The sequence below is a fragment of the Uranotaenia lowii genome, chromosome 1 (genome assembly GCF_029784155.1).
Source record: "Uranotaenia lowii strain MFRU-FL chromosome 1, ASM2978415v1, whole genome shotgun sequence".
In the NCBI taxonomy this organism is placed as follows: Eukaryota; Metazoa; Arthropoda; class Insecta; order Diptera; family Culicidae; genus Uranotaenia; species Uranotaenia lowii.
The window spans coordinates 93,992,315-94,019,523 of NC_073691.1; the positions used below are offsets into that span (position 1 = coordinate 93,992,315).

Sequence of the window (27,209 nt, forward strand, 5' to 3'; positions counted from 1 at the left end):
CCAACACTAGATGGGAAATGAGTATCTGGGTCGTTAAAATTAACGACGACTGAGCAGATAATTTCCCTCAGCAGCGGTAGAGCTAGAGCATCAAGATTCCGGAATTATTATTATAATAATAATAATAATAATACAAAAATATAAGAAATTAGAAATCCCATACTCTTGTTGTTCAGATTTTCCCTTTTCCAGCCGCTTCATGAGTCAGCTGTTTAAGGACTGTTGATTTTCTTATAAGAATTAACGCAATTGTAGCACAACATGCTAAAAAAAATGTTCTGAAGGGATTTTTAGTCATCAACTTCGACTTAACGTGAAATTCATGTGTAAGTTAGATGGAATCACACACACAACGCACGTAGAATCGATGGGATGTATCAAAAGCTTGGTTTACGTAAGAAATCCCGTAGAATTAATTTCTAAATTATGTTGCGTGTATGTTTGAGGTTCGCAGGTCGTCCAGAGTTGTGGAGTTTTCCCTGGTCAACTAAATTAATATCGGCAAAATTTGTAAGGTTTTCGACAACGTTACTGGTTCCTGAAATATTCATGGGGAAAATAAGAAGATGCATGCAGAAAATCGGAGCTAAGTATTTCTTTTATTAGCTCTTTTTTTCTGAAAAAGGATATTTTGCGACGGATGTCGATGCGAACTGAGTGCGTTAGCTTTCGGTTATAACTTTTAGTTCTAAATTTATTTTTCCCTAAGTTCAAGTTTTCATTTAAGGCGTATAACATTTTGAAATCAAAGTTAAATTCTAAAGAGACAATCTAGCGTTTGAGTATTTTTTGCTTTATATAATTAGGCCGGAACAAATTTCAAATCCATCTTTTGTCACTCGGAGTTTGAACATCGCGAGGGGGGGGGGGGGGGGGGGGTAATTGGAATAAATTGCATGAAATTTTGTATGCAACAAAATTGCATACTGTACCATTGCACAAAACCTACAAATCAAGTAATTTTTTATCGAAACATTTAATAATATCAAGAATACAAAAGGTGAAATAACTCTTATCTTCCAAAATACTTTTTTGGTCTTGTAATCTTTCGGATACTTGATTTTTTTCGAAATTTACAAAAAAATATTTCAAACTTTATTTATTTCCCCCTTCGGGTTTTTTGGAAATTTCGAAGGAAGGGGATGACAATAGAAGATATTGATATTTGTTTCAGCCTTATTGCATTTGACTACTGATTTCACTTTTAACCGATTTTCTGTTTAGAAACAATGTTTAGATCCATAATCTTGCAATTAAAAAAAGATTATGTATGAATAAGATGGAAAAATCATTCGCGTCAATAGGTCTTCACAAAATGATGAGTCGTATGTTCAAATCTGGAAAAAAATAATTGAGATTAAAGACAACGCAAGCCTATAAGTTTTTTTTTTCGGGTAACTAATTATAAGTATCGTGACTTTTGTAAAGTAGGTAAAGACTCCGTTCGATTTTGGCACGCTCGTGAAATCGTTAAATTGAAAGTTGTCAAAATCGAACGGTTTCTTTTCTCAATTGTTTTTCTCTTATCATTACAAAAAACTATTGTTATTATTTGTTTTATTATTTTTTATCATGTTTTTGGTGCATCAAGCATTTTTTTTTTTGTTTTGTTCATAATGTTTTTTTAGTCATATTTGCTAGTTTTGACATTCTAGATTATTTCTAAGTTTTTTTAAATTATTTTTAGTCTTTTGTTAGTATTTGTTTTTAAATTTTATGATATTCATTTTTTTGTAATTTTTGAGTACTTTGTAACAAATCCCTGAACCCACATTCCAAAACTTTGTTTTGCTAGGATAAAGAGGTGACATCGGTCCTAAAGCAAAAATTTCTTTCTTTCATCCTTTTCTCTTTTTTCCTACCCATCAATTGACTACAAGCACTTGGCCGGCGCCGTTATTGACGTTTAAAGACAGAGGATCACTTTTGTGCATTGAGAATCAGTTGCTAATCCCAAGCATCATTCTTTTGACAAAATTGATGGCCTCGGCCAATCACGGATGGAATTCGTTCATTGAGCCACAGCAACGATCGTGGAGCTCAAAATGATATTGTCAATGCAGTTGAAATCCGAATTTTTCGCGCTGGTGATTGGCTACCTTGCCTTCCAGCGACGATGAAATATTCATCAAACAATCATGGATGTTAATCGGCAACGCTTTCTTTTGTTTGGTTCCGATATTTGGAAAATGTTTGATAGATGTCTGGTCAACAGTTATGTCGCAGTTGCTGATGATGACGAAAATTCCAGTTTAAGGATTCAGCAACAATACATTTTTTTTTCGAACAGTCCCACTAAGCCTTCATTGCTATACTCAGCTCATCTAAATATTCAAAGTTAAAAATATTTAACGGATTTTTATCATTCCAATATATTTTTAGTGGAAAAGCATTTTGGATTTTACCATTTAAAGGGGATGTGAGTAGTCAATCAAGCTAAGCTTAGCTAAATAAATTTTTATTTGCTACAACACGACTCATTAGCCGGCGCGCACTTTCATCTTCCATAATTTCAGCTATCTAATTTCACCAGATCTTCATCTGATTGATGTCTTTGACAACCTTCCCCTTCGCCTCGAGTCTCCTCTTCATGATTGCCCATTATTTCTCAATAGGGCGGAACTGAGGACAATTGGGTGGGTCGAGGCTTTTCGAAACAAACTGGATCCCATTCCTCTGCCCACCATTCTTGAACAACTTAGCTGCAATGACAGCTTGCCAAATCTGACCAAAACATTACGATATGGTCGTGGTATCGAGTGAACGTCAAAATTCGTTTTTGGAAACACTCTTTTTGGTGTAATTTCGACGTCATTGTCTTATTTATAACGAAAAGTTTCGTTTTTTGCCACAGCTGCAAATTTTCATGTAAATTTGTCGGCAAAAACAAATTTAAATTTGGCTAGAACATCCCCCCGAGCCGTTTAGAGAGTAAAATTTTTGACCTGGGATTTTCCCAAAGTCAGCCTTGACATAGGTTTCATCGTCCATCAGAAGACACCATGCGAGGAAATGAGAAAGTTTGAGTTAAAATGAGAGAAACCAGTGCTCAGAAAGAGAGAAAATGTGCGAATTGTTGCAATTTGTGAAGCAGTTGTGGAATTTTGATCATTACCATTCCAAATGTAGAGGATTCTATCTCTATTGCAATCCCTCGATATGGCCAGCATCTGGTCGTATAGCTTCCGAGCACGGATTTTGGCTACACTATCCTGTTTTATGGTCCGATTTGGCTGTTTGCTAGCTCGATATGCCTTGATTCCTTCCCGGAGTCGAATTCTCAGTCCGACAGTCCGACAGATTAGAATTCCTTTTCATCATCTTCAAAATCTTACCACGCAGTTTCCAGTCGACAGTTCAGCTCCGACGATTCGCTTGAGGACTCCAAATCATCGTCAATGTTTCCTTATACCGTTTGATAATGCTCCATACGGAAGGTGTTTCTGGGAAATTTCAGCTGTTTAGCTAACCTACACACAACGAAAAAAATCTGTAAAATCACATCACATGTGATGTAAATAAAAAGAAGCATCATATATGACGGAATTTTCAGTGCTAGTTGGAAATTACACGCCAGTGAAATTTAGCAACGTGTAAAATAGAAATGATGTAAAATTTTGCAACGTGTAAAATGAAAATGATGTAAATTATAATCTCACTGAATATTGGAAGAGATACTTTCCAATTGGAATTAGTTTTGTTTTATTTTTGTTTATATGATTCAATAATAAAATTTTCTCATCTCTTCATAAAAATTAAACTTTTTTATAACTAATTTAGTTTATTTTATTTAGCGACAAAAATTTGTTTAGCATTAGCACGCAATTTTTTTTTATTAGGATTCACTTCACCCTTTCATTTTCTTCCCCGGATCCTAAGTTCAGTAAAGTGGAGCCGCTTCCGGAACCGCATCCCTGCTTTACGAAGATCTCCGGGAACCTCACTCGCGGGAAAACTGCTTAAAACAAATACTTTGGTGCACAACTTGACTTGACACTTTGTTTACAGTTTATAATTTTACATGACATTATCATGTTCAGGGTATGTAATATTGATTAAACACAAATTCAATGTCGTTATCACATTCCATGACGTGTAATTTTAATAAACTTCTTATTCAGTGTTGTTAAGAATTGTCTGCGACCAAAAACATTTGTAAAATTACATCACATATGATGTAACGAAAAAGAAGCAACACATATGATGGAATTTTCTGAGCGAGTTGAATATCACACGTCTATGAATTTCAAAAGACGTGTAAAATTTGAAAGACATGTAAATATTTAAGACGTGTAATATTTAATTCGCACTGAAAATTCCGTCATATGTGATGCTTCTTTTTATTTGCATCATATGTGATGTAAATTTACATCAAGTAATCGCGTTCCGTGTCAAGTAAAATTCATGTCATTCGAATTCAGTGCTATTATGGTTTCAACTTTTTTCAATCTATAAATTTACATCAATAAATTGCGTTCAACGTCATGTAATGTTAAAGGTTTTTCAATTTCAGTGTTGTTAAGGATTCAGATTTTTTTGCTGTGTAGATGCAGACCACTATAGATTTTCTAAATAACTATGCACATTTTTTTCCCTTCTTTCGGCTTCCATGTTGATTGTTTGCAAATTACAGTCGATTTGCGGAATGCCAAAAATACATACGTGAAGCAAAGAACTTCCAAATCCGTCCACCAAGAGCGCCACAATATGAGCAAAAGTTTGTTAAAATTCTAAATGAAGCAAGCTTTATGAAAGAATTGAGAAATATTTAAATGAAAAAGATAAGATAATCTATATATAATATTGTAAATCAATATAAAATCAATGTCGTACACAAACTAAAATATTAAATATCTTAAAACCGAACTTGAAAATTTGTGGATTATTTGGGAGAAATATGTAATCTTTATCGGTTAACACATTTTTCCGAAGAATTTTTTTTTGTATAAAGAATACGAAACTAAAATAATTCTTCAAGTCTTTTTACCGAATAAGATATTTACAAGCTATTTTTGACTGTAAAACATTGACATGCCCTCGTGATCGGGTTCCTTGTGTTGGAAGATTTTACTCAATCGAAGCTTCAGATAACATTCAGGTTGCTAAATTGAGCAAAAAAAAAAACGATTCAATACCGTACAATCTCGAACTCTAGATTCAGATAGCCTCAATAGTGGTGAATAAGTACCATGGTGAGCTATAATTTATATCTGCTCCGATCACTTGATCACTCGCGCAAGGTAAGGTGAATTCTCACCACAACGTGCTTTTTTCGCTTTCGAACAGAAGAGCCTCCCATAACTGTTTTTACCGTAATCTTTTGCTTTCTTACAAATACCGGTGCAGTAATTGTCGGAAGAAGCAGCAAAAAAAGGCGAGAGTGAAGTATCGAAGCGCAGCAGTGAATAAAACGCAAAAAAGCACAACAACACCGAGAAGACAGCAAAAAAAAAAAGGCAGCTCAACAGCGAAAGGAATGTGACTCATCTTCGTCCGCTCGATCGCTCGCTTCCGTTGTGGGTCGTTGGTTGTGGACTGGAGACCCTGGCTCGATCGATCGTCGCGTGGAACCTGAAATATACATAAATACAAACCGTGAGAATCCAAACAAGTCAGCGACCAAGTCAGCAAAACCACGCGGCACAGTTTTGGCGGGAACGACCGACGACTGCGAGAGCCTCATTTCACCAGTTCAGTTCCGAATCGAAGAGAAATCATTTGATAGGCCTGGCATGATCGAATCCGATGGAGTTATACCTAACCTACGCATGTGCCAGAGTAGTGGTCAGTGCTGGTGGCGCGATCTCGTTTGGTACACTCGGAAGACTTTCCTGCTTGGTCCCAAGACAACAACACACGGCCTCGCGGAGGCAGGCACGGATGTTGTGGCCCGTTTATAAATAAGCTGGTTTTTTCTGTTGTTGTTGTTGTTTTCATATCCAATCTTTTCTCAATGAGAGCGAGTCTGGTTTTTTTCTGCTGAATGCGGAATTTACGCGCGACATATTTCGAATGTTTGACGTGCTTACGACGCTGTGTGGGAGATGTGGGTCCTACGGTTTATGTGTTGCCTGTTGTGGCCTAGATGCCACGGCGCAGTGCCACGGATCCAACGAAAATAAAAGGCTGAGTTTAATTTCGAATATTAAGCTAAGCTGTAGCTTGATCGATAGACTTTTAACTTTTCCTAAAATTACAGACAAACCCCAGCAAACATTTTTGTAGGTATATTCTTATGTTGTTTTGATGTACGTTCCATATAGAAAGATCGTATGAAAGTTGAAAAAAAGCATTTATCTCCTAAGTGGAGGCGATTTACATACATAAATTTCATTTCTTTCTAAAGCGACGAAAACTACACCAATTGGGCGCTATCCGATACCTTATTCGTACCTATCGGAACAATGCAAGAGAGCGCAAGATTTTGCTCTCATAGCCTTCAAATCGTTGCCAGCGACAATATTTTCTCTTATTGGTCAGTACAACTCAATTACCATCTGTTTTTAGCCATCTGGATGCACTGCTGGTTGCAGAGAGAACATGACGATGATTTTCTCACTTGAAGCCCGCTCGGGAGCAAAATCATATAAATCAATATCATTTCAATAGGTTTAAAGGGATTAATGACATCCTGGAATTAAAATCCTTATGATCTAATAAAAAAATCAATAGGATATTCAAATGATATTTTTGTAACTTTTTTCTCAGAAGTCACACTGGCTAAGTTTTGAGAAAAAAATAATATCAAAACGAAAAGTTACCCTTTTTATTTGCTGACGTCAAATAGGTTCATCAATATTCGATTCGCAGTAATTTGTTTTCCTGGATTTTCGTACTCAGTGATTTTTGTCTTTTTTCACAGTTGTGTATTTTTTTTTCTTGTTATTCGAGCAATTTTGTCATAATTTGAATTGTTGTTTTGAATATTTTTTTTTATTTTTTGTAATTTTTGTATTCTTGATTCGATTTTCTGGATTTACGAGCAAATATTCCTAAAAAATGCTCGAATATTTTTTAAATTTTATCATTTTTATAAGTTTTTAAATTTTTATTCAAATATTTCATTTTTTATGTCTTTTGAGGTAAAATTTAAAGAAATCATGTTTAGGAAAAACCAAGCTTTAAATGTGTTGTAAACATTTGTATGGGTACACGAGAATAAATATTTAATTTTTAACTATATTTTAAAGATTATCTGAATGTTTTTGTCATTCAACTGTACATATGATAGATTCAACTATAGCTGTATGATTGATTTTGTGCATTTCATTATACATATAATAGTTTCAACTATAATCGTATAATTGTTTCTATGCATTTAACAATAAGTATAGTAGATTCAACTATACTAATCTGATTGTTTCAGTTATGAATATTGTAGGTTCAACTATATCCATATGACTGGTTTTTTGCATTCAACTGTATGTATATTATTAAGATAACTATACACAGAGTTGGCTTTAAGCTGTATTCTATCGCCAAATCAAAATTAATTTTAATTATCGTAATGATTTTTAAAATCTATTTTCAATCACTCATTTGTTTTAGTCATCCAGTTTGAATACACTTTGGAAGTACAATAAATATGGCCAGTGACAGAAGCGTTCCAACTAGGGTGAAATGTTGTTCGGAGACCCTCCGGAAGCTTCCAGTGCGAAACCAGTCGGCACATTTAGCCCCGAACTACTGACCTTGCGAACCCTTTCGAGCCGGACAACGAGCTCCATTTCCTTTTGAACTGCCCGAGTACCCAATATAATCCAAGCTATGGAAACAAGAGAGATACGTCGATATTAACACTAAACGTACCGGAGGCGGTCAAATGACGGTTATCGAACTTTAAAGGATGATTGCGCCTTATATAAATGTTTTTTCGCAAATTTAACGACAGGACTATTTTTATTTACAAAATGCAAGTATTTTTGCGTTTTTAAATTTTTTTTAAGTGTTGCGGTTTTCGAATAACGCATGTGGTATACCTATTCATACCGCGAGCGGTCAAATGACGAAAAACACCATTTTCGCTAAAACTTTCTTGTTTCTCAACCGATTTCTACAAAATTTATAGTTTTGAAAAGCTTATAACTTGACTCAAATATGCTTTTCAGACAATTTTCAGCTACAATCAATTATTTTTAAGTTATTTGAAGTTCAAAAAAAATTTTATGAAAAAACATGCCTCAGAAAATAGGCTGCAAATCAGTTATTGAGTGCTCGAAAAAAATTTCACTTAGTGCCTCAGAAAGCTGAAGTTAGAAGCTAAATGTTGCACATATGGAATATTTTTTTAAAAAATTTCTAAGATCATGGCTACAAAAAATGTAAAAAAGTTGTGTAAAACCCGTACATTTCAATCAATCAACCGCCAAAGTTGTTCCTGTTACCGCAGAAAATTTTTAAAAATTTAATTGGAAAGTTGACGTAACTTGTCACATTTTGGCATCTTTAGATTTTTAAAATACGAAATACATAATTTATGACGACTTTTCAAAGGTAGCTATTTTTCGAACTTTTTATCAATTGGGATTTTCTGAGGCAATCCCTACGCCTAAATTCAGCTTTGCACTGGATTTTGAGTATGTTAACGTAAGGTTTAGGCTTGAAAACTATATGCAAAAGAAAGCCAATTTCATACCGGTTCTAGTGATGTATTTGTATTGGCGGTGCAATGCTTGACAAAAATATGATAAATAAAACAGTGAAGTAGTTTCTGAATTTTGAAAAGTCAGCGCAAATTCTTGCTTGGCAGACGGGCGCAGTGGGTGGTAATATCTCAAAGCTATTTTGCACACGAAGACGGGTGAAAGGAAACGAAAAAACAAACAAACATTAGCGCAAATTTTCTGGTTTTACATTCAGAAATATATTTATTATATTTTTGTCAAGCATCGCACCACCAATGTAGTCACACCACTAGAACCGGTATAAAATTTTCATTCTTTTGCATATAATTTTTTTGCCTAAACCTTACGATAACATACTCAAAATCCAGTGCAAAGCTGAATTTAGGCGTAGGGATTGCCTCAGAAAATCCCAATTGATAAAAAGTTCGAAAAATAGCTACCTTTGAAAAGTCGTCATAAATTATGTATTTCGTATTTTAAAAATCTAAAGATGCCAAAATGTGACAAGTTACGTCAACTTTCCAATTAAATTTTTAAAAATTTTCTGCGGTAACAGGAACAACTTTGGCGGTTGATTGATTGAAATGTACGGGTTTTACACAACTTTTTTACATTTTTTGTAGCCATGATCTTAGAAATTTTTTAAAAAAATATTCCATATGTGCAACATTTAGCTTCTAACTTCAGCTTTCTGAGGCACTAAGTGAAATTTTTTTCGAGCACTCAATAACTGATTTACAGCCTATTTTCTGAGGCATGTTTTTTCATAAAATATTTTTTTGAACTTCAAGTAACTTAAAAATAATTGATTGTAGCTGAAAATTGTCTGAGAAGCATATTTGAGTCAAGTTATAAGCTTTTCAAAACTATAAATTTTGTAGAAATCGGTTGAGGAACAAGAAAGTTTTAGCGAAAATGGTGTTTGCCGTCATTTGACCGCTCGCGGTATGAATAGGTATATACAAAGTGTCGGTATGTTTAGTGTTAATAAGATAAAAAAACAAAAAAATCTTAGCTGTTGCCGTCTTATTTCGTCATTAGTAGACACCAGCTGCCTGCTGTTGAGGGCTAACTATCTACTCTTATGTACATTAAATGTCTGTATGTGTAGGTATTTTGTCAAGTATCATACAGTCAATCATTGAAATTTATTTGAATTTACTGTATTTATAGCATATTGCATAGTTTCAATCATACAATTCTAGTTGAATGTATCACATTTAAAGTTGAAACAATCATAAATTTACTGTTGAATCTATTATAATTATAATTAAATTTGAGAGGACAACCATACATTTCTAGTTGAATCTATTATATTTAAATGTCTAAAACTGGTGCTCAAAAACCTTTTTTTATCTTTTGCTTTTATTGGCTGGGGTGGCTCATGAACTGTCATAAAAAACATTGTTATTATTTAAATAAAGCCAGTTTGCTCATTTGGCTCCATTTCTTTGATAAGTTTTCGAGTTATGCCCAATAAAATATTTAAAAAAAACTTGTCTTCTTTTCACCTCCACTCCAAAAAAAAAGGGACGGGCCAAAATTATTCGTACGCAAATAATCTCTCTTATAAAAGATGGTCCGTTTTGATTGATAAGTGCTCGATTTATGCTAAAGATGGTTTTTTCTTCCCTTCCTCCACAATTTGAAAGAGGTAGGCGTTTCTAATAATTATGCCCATTTTTTTATATAAATTTTCGAGTTGGGCAATAACTTGTATTGGAACCTCCTAAGGAAGAGGGGAAGGGTCTCAAATAGGCATAGAAATATTCTTTGTATTACTTTTACTTGAATAGTTTTCCAGTTATGTGAAAAAAAATTACACGAGCCCCCCTCGCTCTCCCTATCACCCCACTGGAATGATAAAGGGTTACCGAAGATTCAGGGAAACATTTTTCAAACATTTGATTCCATTTGCTCGATTTGTTCTTTAGTTATACAAAAACTTATATGGAAGCTCCCCTCCCCCTCTCCTATCTCCCCACCAGAAGGAGGGAGGATTTCAAATAATCAAAACATTTATCGTTCCCAAATATCCTCCCATGCCAAATTAAGTTCCATTTGCTCGATTAGTTCTCCAATTAAGCAAAAAAAAATGTAAGGGAACTCCCCTCCCCTCTTTTTACCTCCCTTATCGGATAGAGGGATCGGTGCCAAATATTCATTTAACAATTTCTCGTATCCTAATACCATCCCATACCAAATATGGTTCCATTTGCTTGATTAGTTTTTTCGTTATGTACAAATTAGTAAGAGAGGCCCCCTCTCCACTTCCTATCCCCCTACTGGAAAAGGGAAGGAATCTCAAATAGGGCCCTATTACATAAAACGAGTCGAGTAACCTCGATGCGACTCCAACCACTGTCGAGTCGAGAGAAATGTCGTATTATGGTAGTCGAGCGAAGCTGATTGAATTAATTTGAGTGCTCGTATGGCGGCTATCATGTTTTAATTTTTCGCAGTCGACTCAGTTGAGCTATTCGACTGAAGTTCGACTCGACTCGACTACTGTAATACAAAAATGGCTCACTCGAGTAAAATGACTCGTGACTCGTCTTACGTAATAGGGCCCATTAATCATAGAAATATTTCTCGTACCCAAATACCCTCCCACGCCAAATTTTGGTACCACTTATTTGATCGGTTGTTACGTATGCAAACATTTGTCTTTTGTTTGTCTCCTCCTGTAAGAGGGAGTTGCTCAAAAAATAGATTAAATCCCAGAAAATCGATATTCGCCCTTCTTTTGATAACACACGATCGTGACGTGTTTAGCATTTTTAGTTTTCCATAGCCCATGCTTTTATCACAGAAAACTGCAAGCAAAAATTTAAGAAGTCCACACAAACATGTTTTCGTCCAAAAGCTTTTATTTCACAACCTGACGATACAAAATTTGGTCTACCAAAACGCGGAAATTATTAGTATACATAATCGGATGCTGGGAAGCAGTATTCCAAGAATTTATTTGCATTATTTATCAATCAATATTGCCAAAGTGGGTTAAAATACTCTTAAGGCTGAATCTGCTCCGTTATAACTGCTAAGCCTATTCGAGGCAGTTCCTTCTTAAAAATTTATCGAGAGATAGAAAAGTCTAGATTGTGTATAATGTTCTAAAGACCAATTCGAATAAGCTAGATTTATATACTAAACCGCCAATAGTATAATCAATTCCGTTCCATCGTATCGAGAACCGGTTGATTTGCCATCATCGCCCGCCCAGCTGCCTGTGCCCGTGGTGTGGCACATGTGGTGACGCAAATGTTAACCAAAAACCTAGCTCAGCGCAGTAAGAGAACAGCGCTTTTTCGGATGTTTATTTTCGGTTGGCCATTCGTGTTTCGTCGTTGGTGGACATAAATTCGCACGGTTTCATGTTGTCGACAGAAATTCTGTGCCAACTCGAAAATCGACATGCAATCAAAGGTGGCGTGTCTTAGGGCAGGGAGACAAGAATGAACGAAGACAGAATAAAATGTTTACCTACATTCCTTTTTTCACACTGTAGGTATGTAAGTTTCTCGGAATATGTTTGGGTCTCTAAATTGCGCTTGCATAGTTAACACTTAAATTTTGATGTTTATAACAGGGACGCGCGCCGTTGTTTTAAAGAGGTAGAGACAGTTGGCAAATTGTACGCAAATTGATATAGTACGTTAATTCTCGGCTCAAAAATTCCATTTCTGTTTTAAAAACCTCATTATAAGGACGCGGTAGGCGTGCGAAAAGACCGACCGAACGTGAAACCATTATGACTCATGTAAAAACTCTGCCTTAATTCGATTATTTAATACCAATTATCCACGTCTCACTCAAACTAATGATTCTAATCCGCGTGTTTTTTTCTCTCTCTCCATTCCACTCCACCAGGTGACGCAGCCAATCGAAACGAGAAGAACGCAGACCGAGGAGGCAAGCACAGAGGAGGAGTAGCCGGCAATCAGAACCGGCCCGTGAACGAAAATGCAGCAGAACAGCAGCAGGCAACAGCTGCTTCCGGTGGTGGTGGCAGAGCTGGAAGAAAAACTGCTGCCGCCAGTGTCACCACCAACGTCAAGAAGCAGCGAACGGCCGAGGCGAATTATCAGCATCCCTGGCTGTACACGACCCTCAAGGGTCATACCGGCCAGGTGTTTGATATGGATTTTTCCCGGAACGGAAAATATTTGGCAACGTGTGCTGAAGGTGAGCATATTTGGGTTTTATTCTGTCCTGTGTATTCTATCTTCTGTGCATGGATCTTCTGGAAAATCGACTTAACCTTATCCAAAGAACTGAAGTCTAGAAGCAAAGAAAATCCTTTGTATCAAGATTTGCTTTAACGTGATCTTTGCTAACACAAAAAACCATCGAAGAGAATGTGAATTGAGCTCAACGAATCTTGGCAATGATTTTTGGCAAACTTGCTTTAATCTGGCCATCTGGCAAGGCATGTGTGCAGCTCAGCTTACGAGATTGACTGATTCTAGTTGTAGCCAAAACGACGTCACACATTGTTGAATTAAGTCGTTCAGCCCGTCAACAACATGTTCGTCAAAAAACGTACCAAGCGTACGTTTAAGTTCAATTAAAATCGTCAGAATCATTTAAGGCTCTCAGAGCCAAAGAGGTATAAGGGACAAAATGGTCGATTTTGAGTTATTGATGCCAACCGAGCCTTCACATTTCAAACTATATTTGATGATTTTTTCGGATTTTTAGAATTTTTTTCAACATACTTTTACATTTGATTCGGAAAATATATGGATAATGGCCAAATACATAAATTTGAAAGCGTGTTTTCTCGAAATAAGATTTTATGCACTTATACTTCTTTTACTCTAAGGGCCTCATTTGGAAAGTTTTCTACGATAATGATGTTTAAAATGTATTTTAATCCGTGTTTTGAAAGCTAGAAATCAGTTCCTGTCTGGTCTGCACCCCCTTGATGCACAAAGAGCATCCTAAGAGCAAGTTCACTGGTGTTGGGAAAAAGTGGTAGAAATTTTGACACTTGTAGCACATTTTGAAAATCTTACCATGCAAAAATGTTTTCAAGATCTTTGGGCGTTGTATTTTTAAAGCCCTGTTTCTATTTCAGTCGTATGTGATAAAAATATTGCTATTTTTGCATCACAGCATGCGAAAATACAACACGTGTTGTAAAAAAACTAGAAGGCCACAGATCTTGAAAATGTTTTTGCATGGCAAAATTTTCAAAATGTGCTGTGAGTGTCGAAATTTCTACCACTTTTTCCAAACACCAGTGAACTTGCTCTAAGAAACATAGAATAACTAGTAGTAGATAAGTAATCCTATACTTCATAATCCTATACTTCATAATCCTATAGAGCGCATTGTCAATTCAATTTAAAAACTTTCATTACCCTTTACTCTGGTGAAATAGAGAGATCTATAGGTCAACTTGATTTAAGCTTTCCAAAACTTGTGTGACCTGAGCTACAGCAATTCTACGAAAATCGGACCTTTAACGGACCTTTTTTTATTATTCAAAACGCAATATCTCAAAAATTAGGCCATGCGTTTTAGGGGAAATACCCAGTTTTCGACAGCTTTGCTTGTTTTGTCAAAATATCCAAATAAATAAATTAATTGATCAAACTTTTCCATCTCAAATATGATTTGTTCCATGACTTTTTTTCTTTATTCTTTTCCTTTTTTACATAATGATCAAATGTTTCAAAACAAAGTTTTAATTATCTTTTTACTAAAACCTCTCGATGGTCTAGTTTAAGATATTCAATTTAAGTTTTCGACACCAAATGTTTAAGATTTCGACAAGAACATTTCCACTTCCTTTGTTTGCAAAGGAATATGAATATTTGCATAATGGAATTGTCTGTCTTCTTAACGGCGTTTTTCACACCATGGAAACATTATAAACATACACAGTAAGATGGGTGTCAAATAATAGATTATTTGGTGAATTTAAAGCGCTTATTTTCGACAGCTTAAAAAACACTTGAAATTTCATAAAATGTTAGCAAAAATATGAATTGAATTACCGAAAATATTTAATTAAAATCCTTATCTATCCATCAATTCCTTTTATGTTGTTTTTATTCAAATAAAAGGTGATTCAAAGGCATTCTTATCTGGTCGATGGCATTGAATTTAACAGGTGATTTAGAATGCTACTCTTAAATTTATGATACTACTATTAAACAACTTATTTATCGTATGCTAAACTGGGAGAGCAAAATTATAAAAATAGGAACATATACAGCTTGAGCAATCGGAAAGAAAGATAAACCTTTTATTAAAAATCTTTCGAAGATCCTATTGAAATCACAGATGGACAGATGTTCAAGCTAAGCTTTGAAACTTGTGTTAAGTCCCAACGATCGTTTTGAATCAATTTTATGTTTTTTGGTTGAGGCACTAGATGTCTCCAAAAAGACCGGAGGGAGAGAACTGTCAGGAAAAAGGTGCAATGTGAACAAAATAAAATAACAAACAATAAGTTAGTGATGATGAGGTCGTATTTCTATTTGACGAGTTTCGAGCAAATCGATTTTGAAGTTTCGTAACATATTTGTGATTTGCATAATGAACATTTTAAGTTAAAAGCTGTTTCTCTAATTGATTTAAACTAGCATGAAGTGTGGTGGGACTTTTAATTTTGAACTCATCTGGATTAAATTGTTCAAAGTTGTTAGTTAGCATCTTAATCTAAAAAGGATGATGGGAAAATAAACCAGATAAATTTGCCAACACTACATATCAAATAAATTGAAACCGTTCATTCTACCACGATGCTAGTTAATTTATTTTTGAGATACTTGTATTTTCTAACTATCGTTAAAATACATTAAACTCGTTTCAATATCGCTTTAAGTTGATAACATAAGAATTTATTTTCGGGTCTAGGAACTTCCACTCACAGTACTGCCCCTACTTTCATAACAGTCCCATATGCAAAAACGAGCAAGCGAGAAAATCAGCTTTTTCTGTTTTGGAATCTTTGAATTGTGACCACAACTTTCAACATAAATGAAATTCGTTTAATGGTATGTGCTCTAGGTTGTCATAATAAATCGCAAGACCTGAAATTTTTGAAATTGGGCCATTGGTTATGGGACTGTTATGCGGGTATATTCGAGACCTTTTCAAATCTACTCGCATAACAGTCCCATACAGAATATGTTTTGCTCACCAAGCTACTTTCTTAGACTTCAATTCGATCTTTTTTTATCTTCTAAATGCAGAATCAAAAATAGAAACAAACTTTTGGAAAAATTTCGTTGTAAGTGGACTCTTATCATGATTATTAGTTGTGACTTATAGTTTTACGAAGGAAGAAATTTCTTCCTTCTTTTAAGCCTGCCTTCGAAAATTATTGTGCATAATTGGCATCAAGTGTGTTAAAACTTTTTGAAACTACTTAGAGCGATAAATCAATGATTATTTTACCGAAAGAAACATTGTAAAGTAGCTATATCCGCGGTATTTCACATATGGGACTGTTATGCGGGTATATTTCATATGGGACAGTCAGGAGTTGATATTTTTTTCGAAATTTCTAGAACAAAGTCTCTTTTTTATTGTTTTATATTGAAGTCTTATGTTCAAAATGACGAACTGTCAGGCTAGATGAAAAATGACGAAAATTCATATGGGACTGTTATGCGAGTAGGGGCAGAGTAACTCAAGATCAATGCGAACATCTTGCATCTGAACTGTGAACTTTTGAATGTCATCAGGAAACAGTAGCAGCGAAAGCGAATAGGAGATCAAATATTTAGATCAGCGGTGAGCAACCTTTTAAACACACGGGCCTATTTGAATCTGATTTTTTTGCGGCGGGCCGAACTGACAATAAAATTAATTGAAAACTAGCAGCACCTATACATTTTTTTTTTTTTGACAAAATCAATTCTAAAAATGGAAAGATAAAACGATAAGGTTTAAGAAAACTTAAATTTTACATCAATTTTCTTCATGCAAGGCGAACAACACCAGCCAAAATTGAATAGCTACATCACTTGGTATATTTTTATTATTTTATATTAGTCCTAATTTTCAAATTTATTTGAACTTCTCGGAATATTCGTTCTCCCAAATAGAGACATCATTTGCTTTCCTTTGATATCCAAAACGAAAATTTTTGAATGAAATCACTGTCTTTTCAGCATTGGACGTTGAATCGTTATTGAACATTAATTCCTTTTTTCTGTGAGTATTTTCGAGAAATTCTTTCACAATATAAATTCGTCCTTGACGTTCCGATCTTTTCAAATTATAGATTTGCTTTTTATGCTGGGTCATGCCGATAAAAAATATAAAATTGCCCACTTAGGCTTTATTATTAAACTTTTCTAATTACCGTCAGAAAAAAAAAATAAATCACTTGTTAATTTTTTTTGCAAGTATTTGAGTGCTAACAGAACTGATCTTTTTTGCAAAATTTGTTAAATAACTCAAATTTAAAATAAATCTGCTGAACATTTCTATCGTAATTTTAATCATTGCTTGGAACGAAAAAAAAATGAATTTACCAACACGTTTAAAAATACCTGTGCCTGTGATCATCTGTAGCCTTTCGAATTTTCATTTGCTATTCCAGCTCCCTTTTTTAGATTTAGATTTTGAAAGTGGTGGTTTCAATTTTTTATTACACAAGTATAAATAATATTATATTGATGTTTTTAAAAGAACACATTAAATGCTCCAAATTCTAGAAAAAAAAGTTACAGATATAAATAGTTGAGGGGAAAATTCTGCTCCAAACAATTGAAGTGCATATTTGTTCACAGCATTGACACACCATTTTTTTTTGGTTTAGTATGTATTAAATGTACTATTATTTCATACTTATTAACAATCTATCGTAGAAACAGTAATATTAAAAAAGTATAAAAAAGAAATAAATTCAATCTGAGAAAACATTCATACCTTAGAAAATGTACCTCGCATTAATTTTGATGTAATTGATAGGATAAAAATGCTTTTTTTTTGGAAAAAAATATATGTTTGTTCACAGTTTCAGACTCGATGAAAACATTTTAAAAATCAGATTTTCTTGAACCGTAAATGTCAATTCTAAACAAAAATTTCAAGTGGTTGTTTATCAAATTTGGTTGAAAATTTAAGAAGATATGGTAATTTTACTAAAACAGTAATATTTGCCTTTTTGAATAATTTAACGAACCGCAGTGTACTAATCTTCGTATAGAAAAAAATTAACATCATAAATTTCACCCGTTCCATACTTTAATCGATCATTAGTTTCCCAGAAGGTCACATGCCAAATTTCAGCAAGATATGACCATGGGTAGGAGTTGCTGGAGCCTCAAGGGTGAAAGAGATTTTAACAAATTTTGCTCGAGAGAATCTTAAAATACTGGTTTTTGCACTAATACTTTTTTCTTCATTAAGATTTATTATGTTTAATTCTTTCTTTTCTTATATTACTACACTGCGGTTCGTTAAATTATTCAAAAATGCAAATATTACTGTTTTAGTTAAATAACCAGAACTTCTTCAATTTTCATCCGAATTTGAAAAATAACCGAGTCTAGAATTCTTGATAAAACATAATTTTCTCTAAAAAAATCCTTTTTTGTTATTTTTTCTATTATAAACTGACTAATATCAAACGCAAAAATAAACCTGAGATAATCAATGGCAAATTTATTTACCTTCAATATGCAAAAAATAGATTCCAAATTAATGCTATGCAGTCCGAGGTATTTGAATATAAGTATAAGTACTCTTTAAATTTTCCCAAAATTTCATATTTGAACCTCACTCAAAAACGGTTCTACTGAGATTTTTTTTAAATTTCATTTTCGAGTTCAACGTCCAATTTCACTTCAAAAGTGATCATTAACTTACTTAGTTCAAAAATGCTGTAAACTAGTGTAAACTTCAAATAATTGGCCTTGTGTGTGAAATGTTTTAAAGTTAGAATGATAAAAAATGATCAGAAAGTCCGAAATTCATGTATCTCAGGTCACACATATTTTGGGAGTAGGGCTTGTAATATAGCTCAGTTGGCAAGTCTGTTGTCTCCTGAGCCGATGTCCGCGAGTTCGAGCCCAAGAGTAAACATCGAACGCAGTTGTACCGGATAAGTTTTTCAATAACGATCCGCCAACTGCAACGTTGATAAAGTCGCGAATGCCATAAAGATGGTAAAACGACTATAATCGAAACAACAAAAAAAAAATTTTAAGAGTATAAATTTTGTGAGATAAAAGTGAATTTGGTGATAAAATTTAAACTAAAATATTATCAGAGTAATGAGATATGGAAGTTGAAATTTGAAGTGATTGTGCACGTGCTTCCCATTTCTTTCGAGTTATGAATGTGGACTGAGAGTTCCATTATAGGTTTTGTAACTGGTGTTGCACAACAGTTGTTAAAGTTTCGTTTGAATTTTTTTCATTTTTTTTGGTATTAATTGTGTGTTTTTAGAAAATTCCTCAAAGAAAGTAATTAAATTTGCGAATGGTTTACCAAGAAATCGAAACTGAAACCAATGCATTTTAAATACTATCCTAAGTGTTGAACAAACTATTAAATGAAATTTAAAACAGTTAACCTAATTGAAGTTGAATCAAATTTTCATACTTTCAAACAGTAAGTACCCCAATTCTGCTCCATCCTTTCTGGGCCGCACGCAAATCAATCTTATCGGTTTTGGGCATCATTTTAATTCGGTTGGACCTACCTTGAATTCCATTCAAATTGACGCTTGAGCTTTGATTTTGACACAAGGTCGCACGCTCCTTCACGTTGCTCTTCTTCTTTGCTCGTTCGCTCGCTGTGTTTGTACTTTTTTTTTGTATCAGTCAGGAGGGGCTTGATTGTTTGACCAAAGAAAAAAAAAACCTACGACGAGCGACGATGTCAGAGACATCAATTTGTATACTAAGCTTGACGATGTGGACAGTCCACTACACACTTTACCATAGTAAGTTGGAGGGGGTAGCAGTAGGAGGACGATAGATGACAAAAACGGCGCAAACTGCCGCCAAACGCGCTGATAACAGAATCATCTTTTTCGACTCTCGACTCCGATGGCGTGCTCCTACCTACGTAAGTAGGTACCTACCCATAAAAGTATTTTAGTTTACATAACAATTGTGACGACAGTTCGTGCTAGAATTTGTCCAAACATCGCAGAGCACAACGAAACCGACCGCAGTCCACTGTCCACCTTGGGCAACGGACGAACTGCTCAGGGATGAGATTCGCGATTTGGGAACGATTTTTATTTTTCTGAATTCGTTTTGAAGGATGACGATTTTAATTACAGCCTGTCGAGGTCACTGAAACAAGAACAAACATTCGTCGAGATTGGAGAGCGTTTTTCGCGGAAGTTAAAATTACTCGGAAGGTTTGAAATTTCTTCAAAATTTGCATAAGGCGTATTACTCACCTTTTATGGCTCGACCAACTTCAACTGAAGCGCAAAGTGTAATTAAATAAGGCAATTCACTAAAAAATAAACCAAAATGTAAATTTCGGACTTAAATTGTCAAATTATGGAATATATTTCAATTGGATAAGCCTTAGGGGACAGTCAGGTAAGACGAACACTTTCAATATTTCGAAAATTACAATATTTGCCTGAATGTATCAACACTTTCAAGATTCTTTGTTGGTTCCCAGCAAGCAAGGTCTCATGATAGTAAACAAAACAAACTAAAACTTTGAGGATATATTATTTGATGTAATTTTCTCTACTCACAAAATAGCCCATAAGTCGCAACGTTTTCGGAAATTTTAACTGTTTTCAACGATGGAATGTTTATAATGCTTCTCACCTGGATCACATGGAGGAAAACCAGCAAATTCTGGTCGGTTTAGAAGACTTTTTTTTCCAAAATTTTACAATAACACAACTATCTAAACTTTTGAAATTCAATTTTCACCCATCAACACGATAGCAAAAAGTCACCGCCTTCTTCCTATTTATGATGGAATCCGTAATCTAGTTATATTTAGGAAAAAAAAGCGAAAATTTAGAAACTCTCTCAAATTTAACCTATTTTATGCATCCTTATCTAACTAATTATGCCGTGAACAACTGGATCGATGCTTATTACCCACACTACTCGTCAGTTTGGATTAACCGTTAATTTTACTTTGCCGACCCAAATCGTCGGCCGCTCTCCACTAACAATCAGTTTTCTCCTTGAGGCAATAAAAAAAATAAACCAAAACAAAACTAACCGAAAACAAAATAATTCAAAATTTAACCATTACTCACTTTGCTGCTGCTATGAGCTCACTCAGCGTACCACATATTAGTCATCGACAACATCATCATCACCACCATCTATCGACTCTTGCTTGACTTTTGTTGTTGGTAATATCGAGTTTAATAAATCGGCACTGAATTGAAAGGGGCAAGCAGCCAGGCAGGCAGGCAGGCCAATGAGGTGGCGGGAAACATGATGCGGTTTAATGTGGGTCACGCGAGCTCATCATCATCCACAGCCCAGCCCAGGCTGAACCAATCGACGATGGTCGAAGTGCGATGTGGTCATTGCATTTGGGGTCATCATTGAGTTACTCGAAAATCTGAAAGGTCTAAAAATCTTCCAAGAGTTTTCAAGTAACGTTCCTTGAGTAAATTTTAGATTTTAGGTTTGTTTGGGGAAATTGAATGTTTTGTTCTGAAAAATCAACATCATTTTTTTCTTCAGTGGAACCGAGCCTGCTGATGTTTTTGTGTCAGTTTTCCCTTTAAGAAAAATTTTCGCTGAACAACTTTGTTCAAGAGTAACTTCGTATCTTAGTAGGCAAAAAAGTTATTAGCTGTTGAAAAGCGATATGTCTTCCAGCATTGAAAAACAATCAATTCAACTGGAATCACTGCTAGTGTCTAAGAAAGTATTGCATGAAAAAGTAGTCTCTAGATATCAGCAGTGATGTCAGTTAAATTGATTGTTTTTCAATGCTAGAAGACATATCGCTTTTCAACAGCTAATCACTTTTTTGCCTACTTAGATACGAAATTACGGGAAATTCCCTTGAAGAATCTATGAATTTGCATAAAAACAATTAGCAGCCTCAGGTCCACAGAAGAAACAATAATGATGTTGATATTTTCGAACCAAAAATATTCAATTTGACCATACAAACCTAAAACTTAGAAATTTACTCATGTAAACGTTACCTAAAAACTCTGCAAAAAAAAAATCATGGATGAGTTTTGAACCGAAACAAAGCTTTCAAGACCCCTGGGTTTGAGAAATCCAAAAATGATCCCAAATCGACTCAGTCTAGTGGACATCTCAACCAACCCTCTAACGAAAATGGTACCTACTAACTATCTCCAATATTTAACATGCATGGTTTTTTGTTTGTTTTCCGATTGCTGGTACTCACCAGGGTTATGATTAATGCAATTATCAAGCAGTTTTCCTGGATTTTCCCGGTGTTGGGGGCCAAGTGCGGGTGCTGCTCTTAAGTTTTAGTGCTAATCGTACCTACATACTTGCTATGCTGCTGCTGTTGTTGTTGGTTGGTCGGTGGTTTGGTAAACACAAACTCTCAATGTGCTCAAATTCATGATTAACCATCGATCATTCTGTGTGTAGAGGATAGGCTTCATTCGTTACTTATTCGTTTCGATATAGATATTGATGAGATAGTTATGTAGGCTCTCTGTAAAGAATCGATCGCAGTTAGACACAGTTTAGGACAAGGTTTTTTTTCCGAACGGACGAAACGCCGATGCGGAACGTCGAACTAATTGCCAGATGATCAGAACAAATCAAATGAAACTACCTAACTCCTACTGAATGTGAATGAACAATGTCGTTCTAAAACTTGTTTTTTTTCTTCTTTTTTCTTTTTCTTACTTAAAGATTCGCCTTCAGCACGGTTGAGAAGCGGCAATCATTTAATTAATGGCAATATTAATGGAAATGATGTACAGAATACTACCACCACACGCTCGCTATCGCCGGCGTCGTCATCGTCGTCGTCTTCAGCCTTCAGCGGCGTTAGCGACGGTAAAATACTACTAGTAACCGGCCAGAGTAATGATGCTAACTGCGGTACGAACAGTAGCGGAACCAATAGCAGCAGCAGCAGTAGCAGTAGCAGCACCCGTGGCGAAGATTCGCCAAATGCCCAAAACACTGCAAATAAAAAGCAACGCAAATACACAAAAAAGAAGCAACAATACAAGCGTACTAACAATAATAATGGTACCAATAACTCTCATCATAAGTCATCGGCTACTTTGCAAGTCCCACCAGCAGCAGCGGTCCAAATGTCCGCCGAGGGCGATGATGACAGCACATTGTTACAAGAGCCCCATCATCACATCACTCACACGCAGTACTTTTACAATTCGACGTCGTCTCCCCTTACATCATCGAAGGTGGCCGCGTCGTCGTCAGATGGCAGTGTCAAAAAAACACAGCGTGCTTCGATCGATTCGACATCGTCATCGTCATCCTCATCCTCATCGTTGTTGTCGTCGTCGTCGTCGTCGTCGTCTTCATCAGTCAAAAATGGCAAAAACTCGAGTTACCAAGGTCGACAAGATTTGAGCGGCAGCAGCAACGTTTCTGCTCGTGTCGTGGAGGCGAATGGTGGCAAAAAGTATCACCAAGCCAATGCGACAAGCTCAAAGGCAGAAACGGCGAGTGAAGGTGCAGGAGGAGGAGGATCTATTTCGACGACGACGCCGCTGCGCCAGTACGTGAAGCTCAACCTGTGCGAAAACGAGCTGGTCAAGTACCTAAGAAGATACGTACTCGATAAGGATGTGATGAAACAGCTAGGCTTTCCCGTTGAGTACGGACTGGACACGGAAAAGGCAATCATCTTCAAGTTGCCGAATGACTTTTATCGCACAGCGGCCACTAGCACTGCTAGTTCGACTGCAAAGAAATGTCCTCTAGAGAGCAACTTAGCGGTCAGTGCGGACAAAAGTGACGATAATGATAGTGGCCAGGGAAGCGGTACTTCTTCGCCGACCAACGTTGATGATAACGATGCCCTGTTGATGTATCGGATGGCGACACAGCCCGGTGGATCGACGTCCCTGACGTCACCATTGAGCGATGCCCAGCTACAGCCAAGCGAAGAGCGGGAGTGTTGTCGCTGTGGAAAGGGTTTCTTTTTGACTCTCGATGGGGAGTACTTGACACAAGAACACTGTATCTATCACTGGGGTCGCCTAATCAGCGTGTACAGTGGGTCGGATTTTAAAAAGATGTATTCTTGTTGCAATGGCGATTCCGATGTTAAAGGGTGCACCATCAATAAGCTGCACGTTTGGACGGGGCTATTGTCCGGTTTCAATGGCCCGTACGATGGATTTGTGAAAACCAAACCATCGCCAAGGAAGCAGAAAAAGTTCCAAAAACTTTTACGGAACAAATTCTGCTACGACGACATCAGCATGGACTTTTCGCTCATGCTACAGGACGATCTACTAATGGACGATGATGAAAACGACGGTGTGTTTGCCCTCGATTGTGAGATGTCTTACACCGGACGGGGCCTAGAACTGACCAAGGTGACCGTGGTTTCGGCCGACGGTAGCCTCAAGTACGAAAAACTAGTCAAACCGGACATTGAAATAGTCGATTACAATACTCGCTTTTCGGGAGTTACAGAGGCCGATTTCGCCGATCCCGGTAGCTATGTAACGCTGAAACAAGTACAAAAAGATCTCCTAAAGTTCATCTTCGATGATACGATACTAATCGGGCATTCCATCGATAACGATCTGAAAGTATTAAAAATCATCCACAAGACTGTGATCGACACGTCCATCACGTTTCCGCACATGAACGGTTTTCCGTTCCGGCAGTCGCTCAAGTCGCTCACGAAAAACATCCTTAAGCGCGACATTCAGATCCAGGGAGGCCAGCAGCCGGGAAGTGCGGTTATGCAACCGCTCCACAGCTGCACCGAACTCGTGTGCGGTGTCAATTGCAATAGTAGTAGTAGTAGTAGTAATAATAGTAGTAATTGTAAAAGCAGTACTAGCAATAGTAACGAAAAGGGTAGTAGAGGTAGCGGCAAAATCAGTAACTCATTCGGCCACTGTTCCCTTGAGGACAGCCGGGCCAGTCTCGAGTTGATGCTTTGGCGAGTGCGCAAAGATAAAGCTGTCTATGACAATATCTGGAGTAACAATTTCAATTGTTATCGAGTGCAGAATAATTGAGGAGAAAAAAGCTGTGATTTTTTTTTAATTTATTAATTTTAAAACGTTTTTTTTTCTCTCGTGCGCTACACTCATACACACATTTTACCCCCAAAACAACAACAACAACAAACACACATCACGAGAGCGAAAATTGCGCTGTATATTTTACAACACAAAATTATACACTTGAATAAAATAAAAAAGATACTGACTAGTTAGATCTTACTTTTCTTGTTTCGCACAAACACATTCGCAATCATACTATTCATTCATCTAAGGTACCTCATACCTCATTAAATCTGTGAACCTTCAATAGTTGCAACACTGCCAGAAAGCTCATCATCATGATCATAGCGCGCTCAGCGCGATTGTTGCCCAACACTTTCCCAAGCTATTTAACAGTAGATTGCGCCTACCTCCGACGACCGCAATTTGTCGGGACAGACGACGAGTCCTCGGGGCAGATTTGCATTTTTCAATCGGGATTCCATCTCAAATGTCTTTAATCAGCAGAACAATGGGTAATAATTGATCTGGCCGGCGCGCCATGAACCGAATCCGTCCCACAAAACCGCAATTTTTCATTCGGCTGTCAATGCTGAAAGCTCTTAATCATCATCATCAACAACAACAATCCTCCACATCACACCACGCTCGCGCTCATTGCATAGGAAAACACTCTATCTATTTAGGGAAACAAATTCATTCATCTGCCTTCAAATTGTTTATGCGTCAAGTTCATCTAATGTCTTGTTCCTAGAAGATTAGATTTTTTTTTAAATTAGTTAACTGACTGTCTGCGAGCCCCTTTCTGCAGAACAATTTCGTTCGCGAGAGGAATGAAACCATCGTCACAGGTCGCTATCGTTTGCTTTCTTTCGATACAGACGCACGTAGAAGACAGACCACAACAAAAATTCGACGACAAACAGAGGCACACACGTAGAGTAGTGTGTTTTTCGAGTAGTAGTTGAAACAAAAAGTAAAAGACTGTGTTTTATTTACATAATACCTAGTTATTATTATTATTTAGTAACATTTTACAAACTTCTCAAGAGACGATGCTCAAAACAGAATACCACCACGCGTCCCCATCGCCAAAAACGTTTTATTTATAAACAACAGCCACAACACAGACACCCTACAAAAACAACAACAACAAACGAAAGAGAAAAACAAACAGCAGCACATCCCCCCTCACTGCTACTTATTCTAGGAGAAGCAAAACTAAGGTATGGAAAGATGGGTGCTGCCGGTAGGCCCAAACGCGCAAAACTATAACACCCGGAAGGGCTAGGGGATGGAGGAAGACAAAGCAAAAGAACCGTCCACCACCCACAATTTCGACATTGAAATAGATCAAAACAATAGAACCATGCAGCAAATTTTTCCCCTAGATTTCTTTCTGCACTCGAGTCCCACTCCTATGGCCTAGCTAGGCCGTCGTAGTTATGTAGAGGTTTGTTGTCGGTTTTCTTCGCGCTACCTTTAAATCAAAAATGCGTAACGCATTTTTCCGACTCCAACCGACAAAACCCGCACTCTGCATCAGCCAGCGCTGGCCATCAGCAACCTTGAGCGTTTGTTATTTTATTTCCTTTGTCTTGATAGTTGATTTCGCGCTCCTTCTTCGGAATGCTGAGCTGAGAGATCGAGCAGCATTACTTACAAACAACTTATAAAAAAAGAAGATAAAGAGCCGCCAACCCCAATCCGCATAATATCACATGTATAAATGTAAGCACTCAGGACCTACCGATAAACGCCATGGAAGGACAAAACGAGCTACATATTTGTAAAGCTCGCCGTTTCTAGAAGTGAATTTTATGTAACTATTGAATTAGAATTTGCAACGCATTTCTAACACTTATACTTATCTAGAAACAAAAAAGATTGCGGAAAACTAATAAAATCAAATTCAAATACAAATATTTTACATTTATAAATATTTCTGGTCGCATTCGACCGTTGCTTACACCCCCTGTTGAAAGAGAAGAAGAAAAGGGTGTAGGTACGATGTTGTTGTGCGTTTGGAGTACGCGTGTCCTGTTGAAAATCATGTTTCGATTATAGAGAAAAAAAAGTCCATCGTGGAAAACGTTTTTCAATAAACTGTGGACATATTTGATGAAAACATTCTACTACTGATCACTTGTTTGAAAGAAAATCCCTTGCTTCCCTACCCCGCTCGAGATTGTCCGAAAAGAAAACCTTGAGGTTGTCCGCTTTAGGAGTTCAAGTTTAAGCACCAAACATCCAGCCTTTATGTCTACACCTAACCTACCGCGGTTGTTAAATTTATTATGATTGTCCACGAGAACCCATTTCCGATGTTTTTTTTTATTGCGGATTGCGGGTGTCGTTAAAACAATAGATCCCATACACACTTCACACCCAAGCATATCATCCATCCGCCGTACGACAATTTCAATTACCCGCGTGGCCGCCGA

General features: G+C 36.4%; 1 protein-coding gene across 2 annotated transcripts in view; it reads left to right on the forward strand.

Moving 5' to 3' along the window:
• The window catches only part of LOC129740300 (RNA exonuclease 1 homolog), a 91,799-nt gene extending 64,906 nt beyond the window's left edge, over positions 1-26,893 (forward strand). For both annotated transcript variants that reach the window (XM_055731933.1, XM_055731934.1), the window contains exons 2-3: positions 12,498-12,812; positions 22,454-26,893. In XM_055731933.1, the coding sequence (XP_055587908.1) occupies positions 12,498-12,812; positions 22,454-24,777 (2,639 nt within the window). In that variant the 3' untranslated portion in view covers positions 24,778-26,893. The remainder of the gene's footprint in view (positions 1-12,497; positions 12,813-22,453) is intronic.
• The last annotated feature ends 316 nt before the right edge of the window (positions 26,894-27,209 follow it).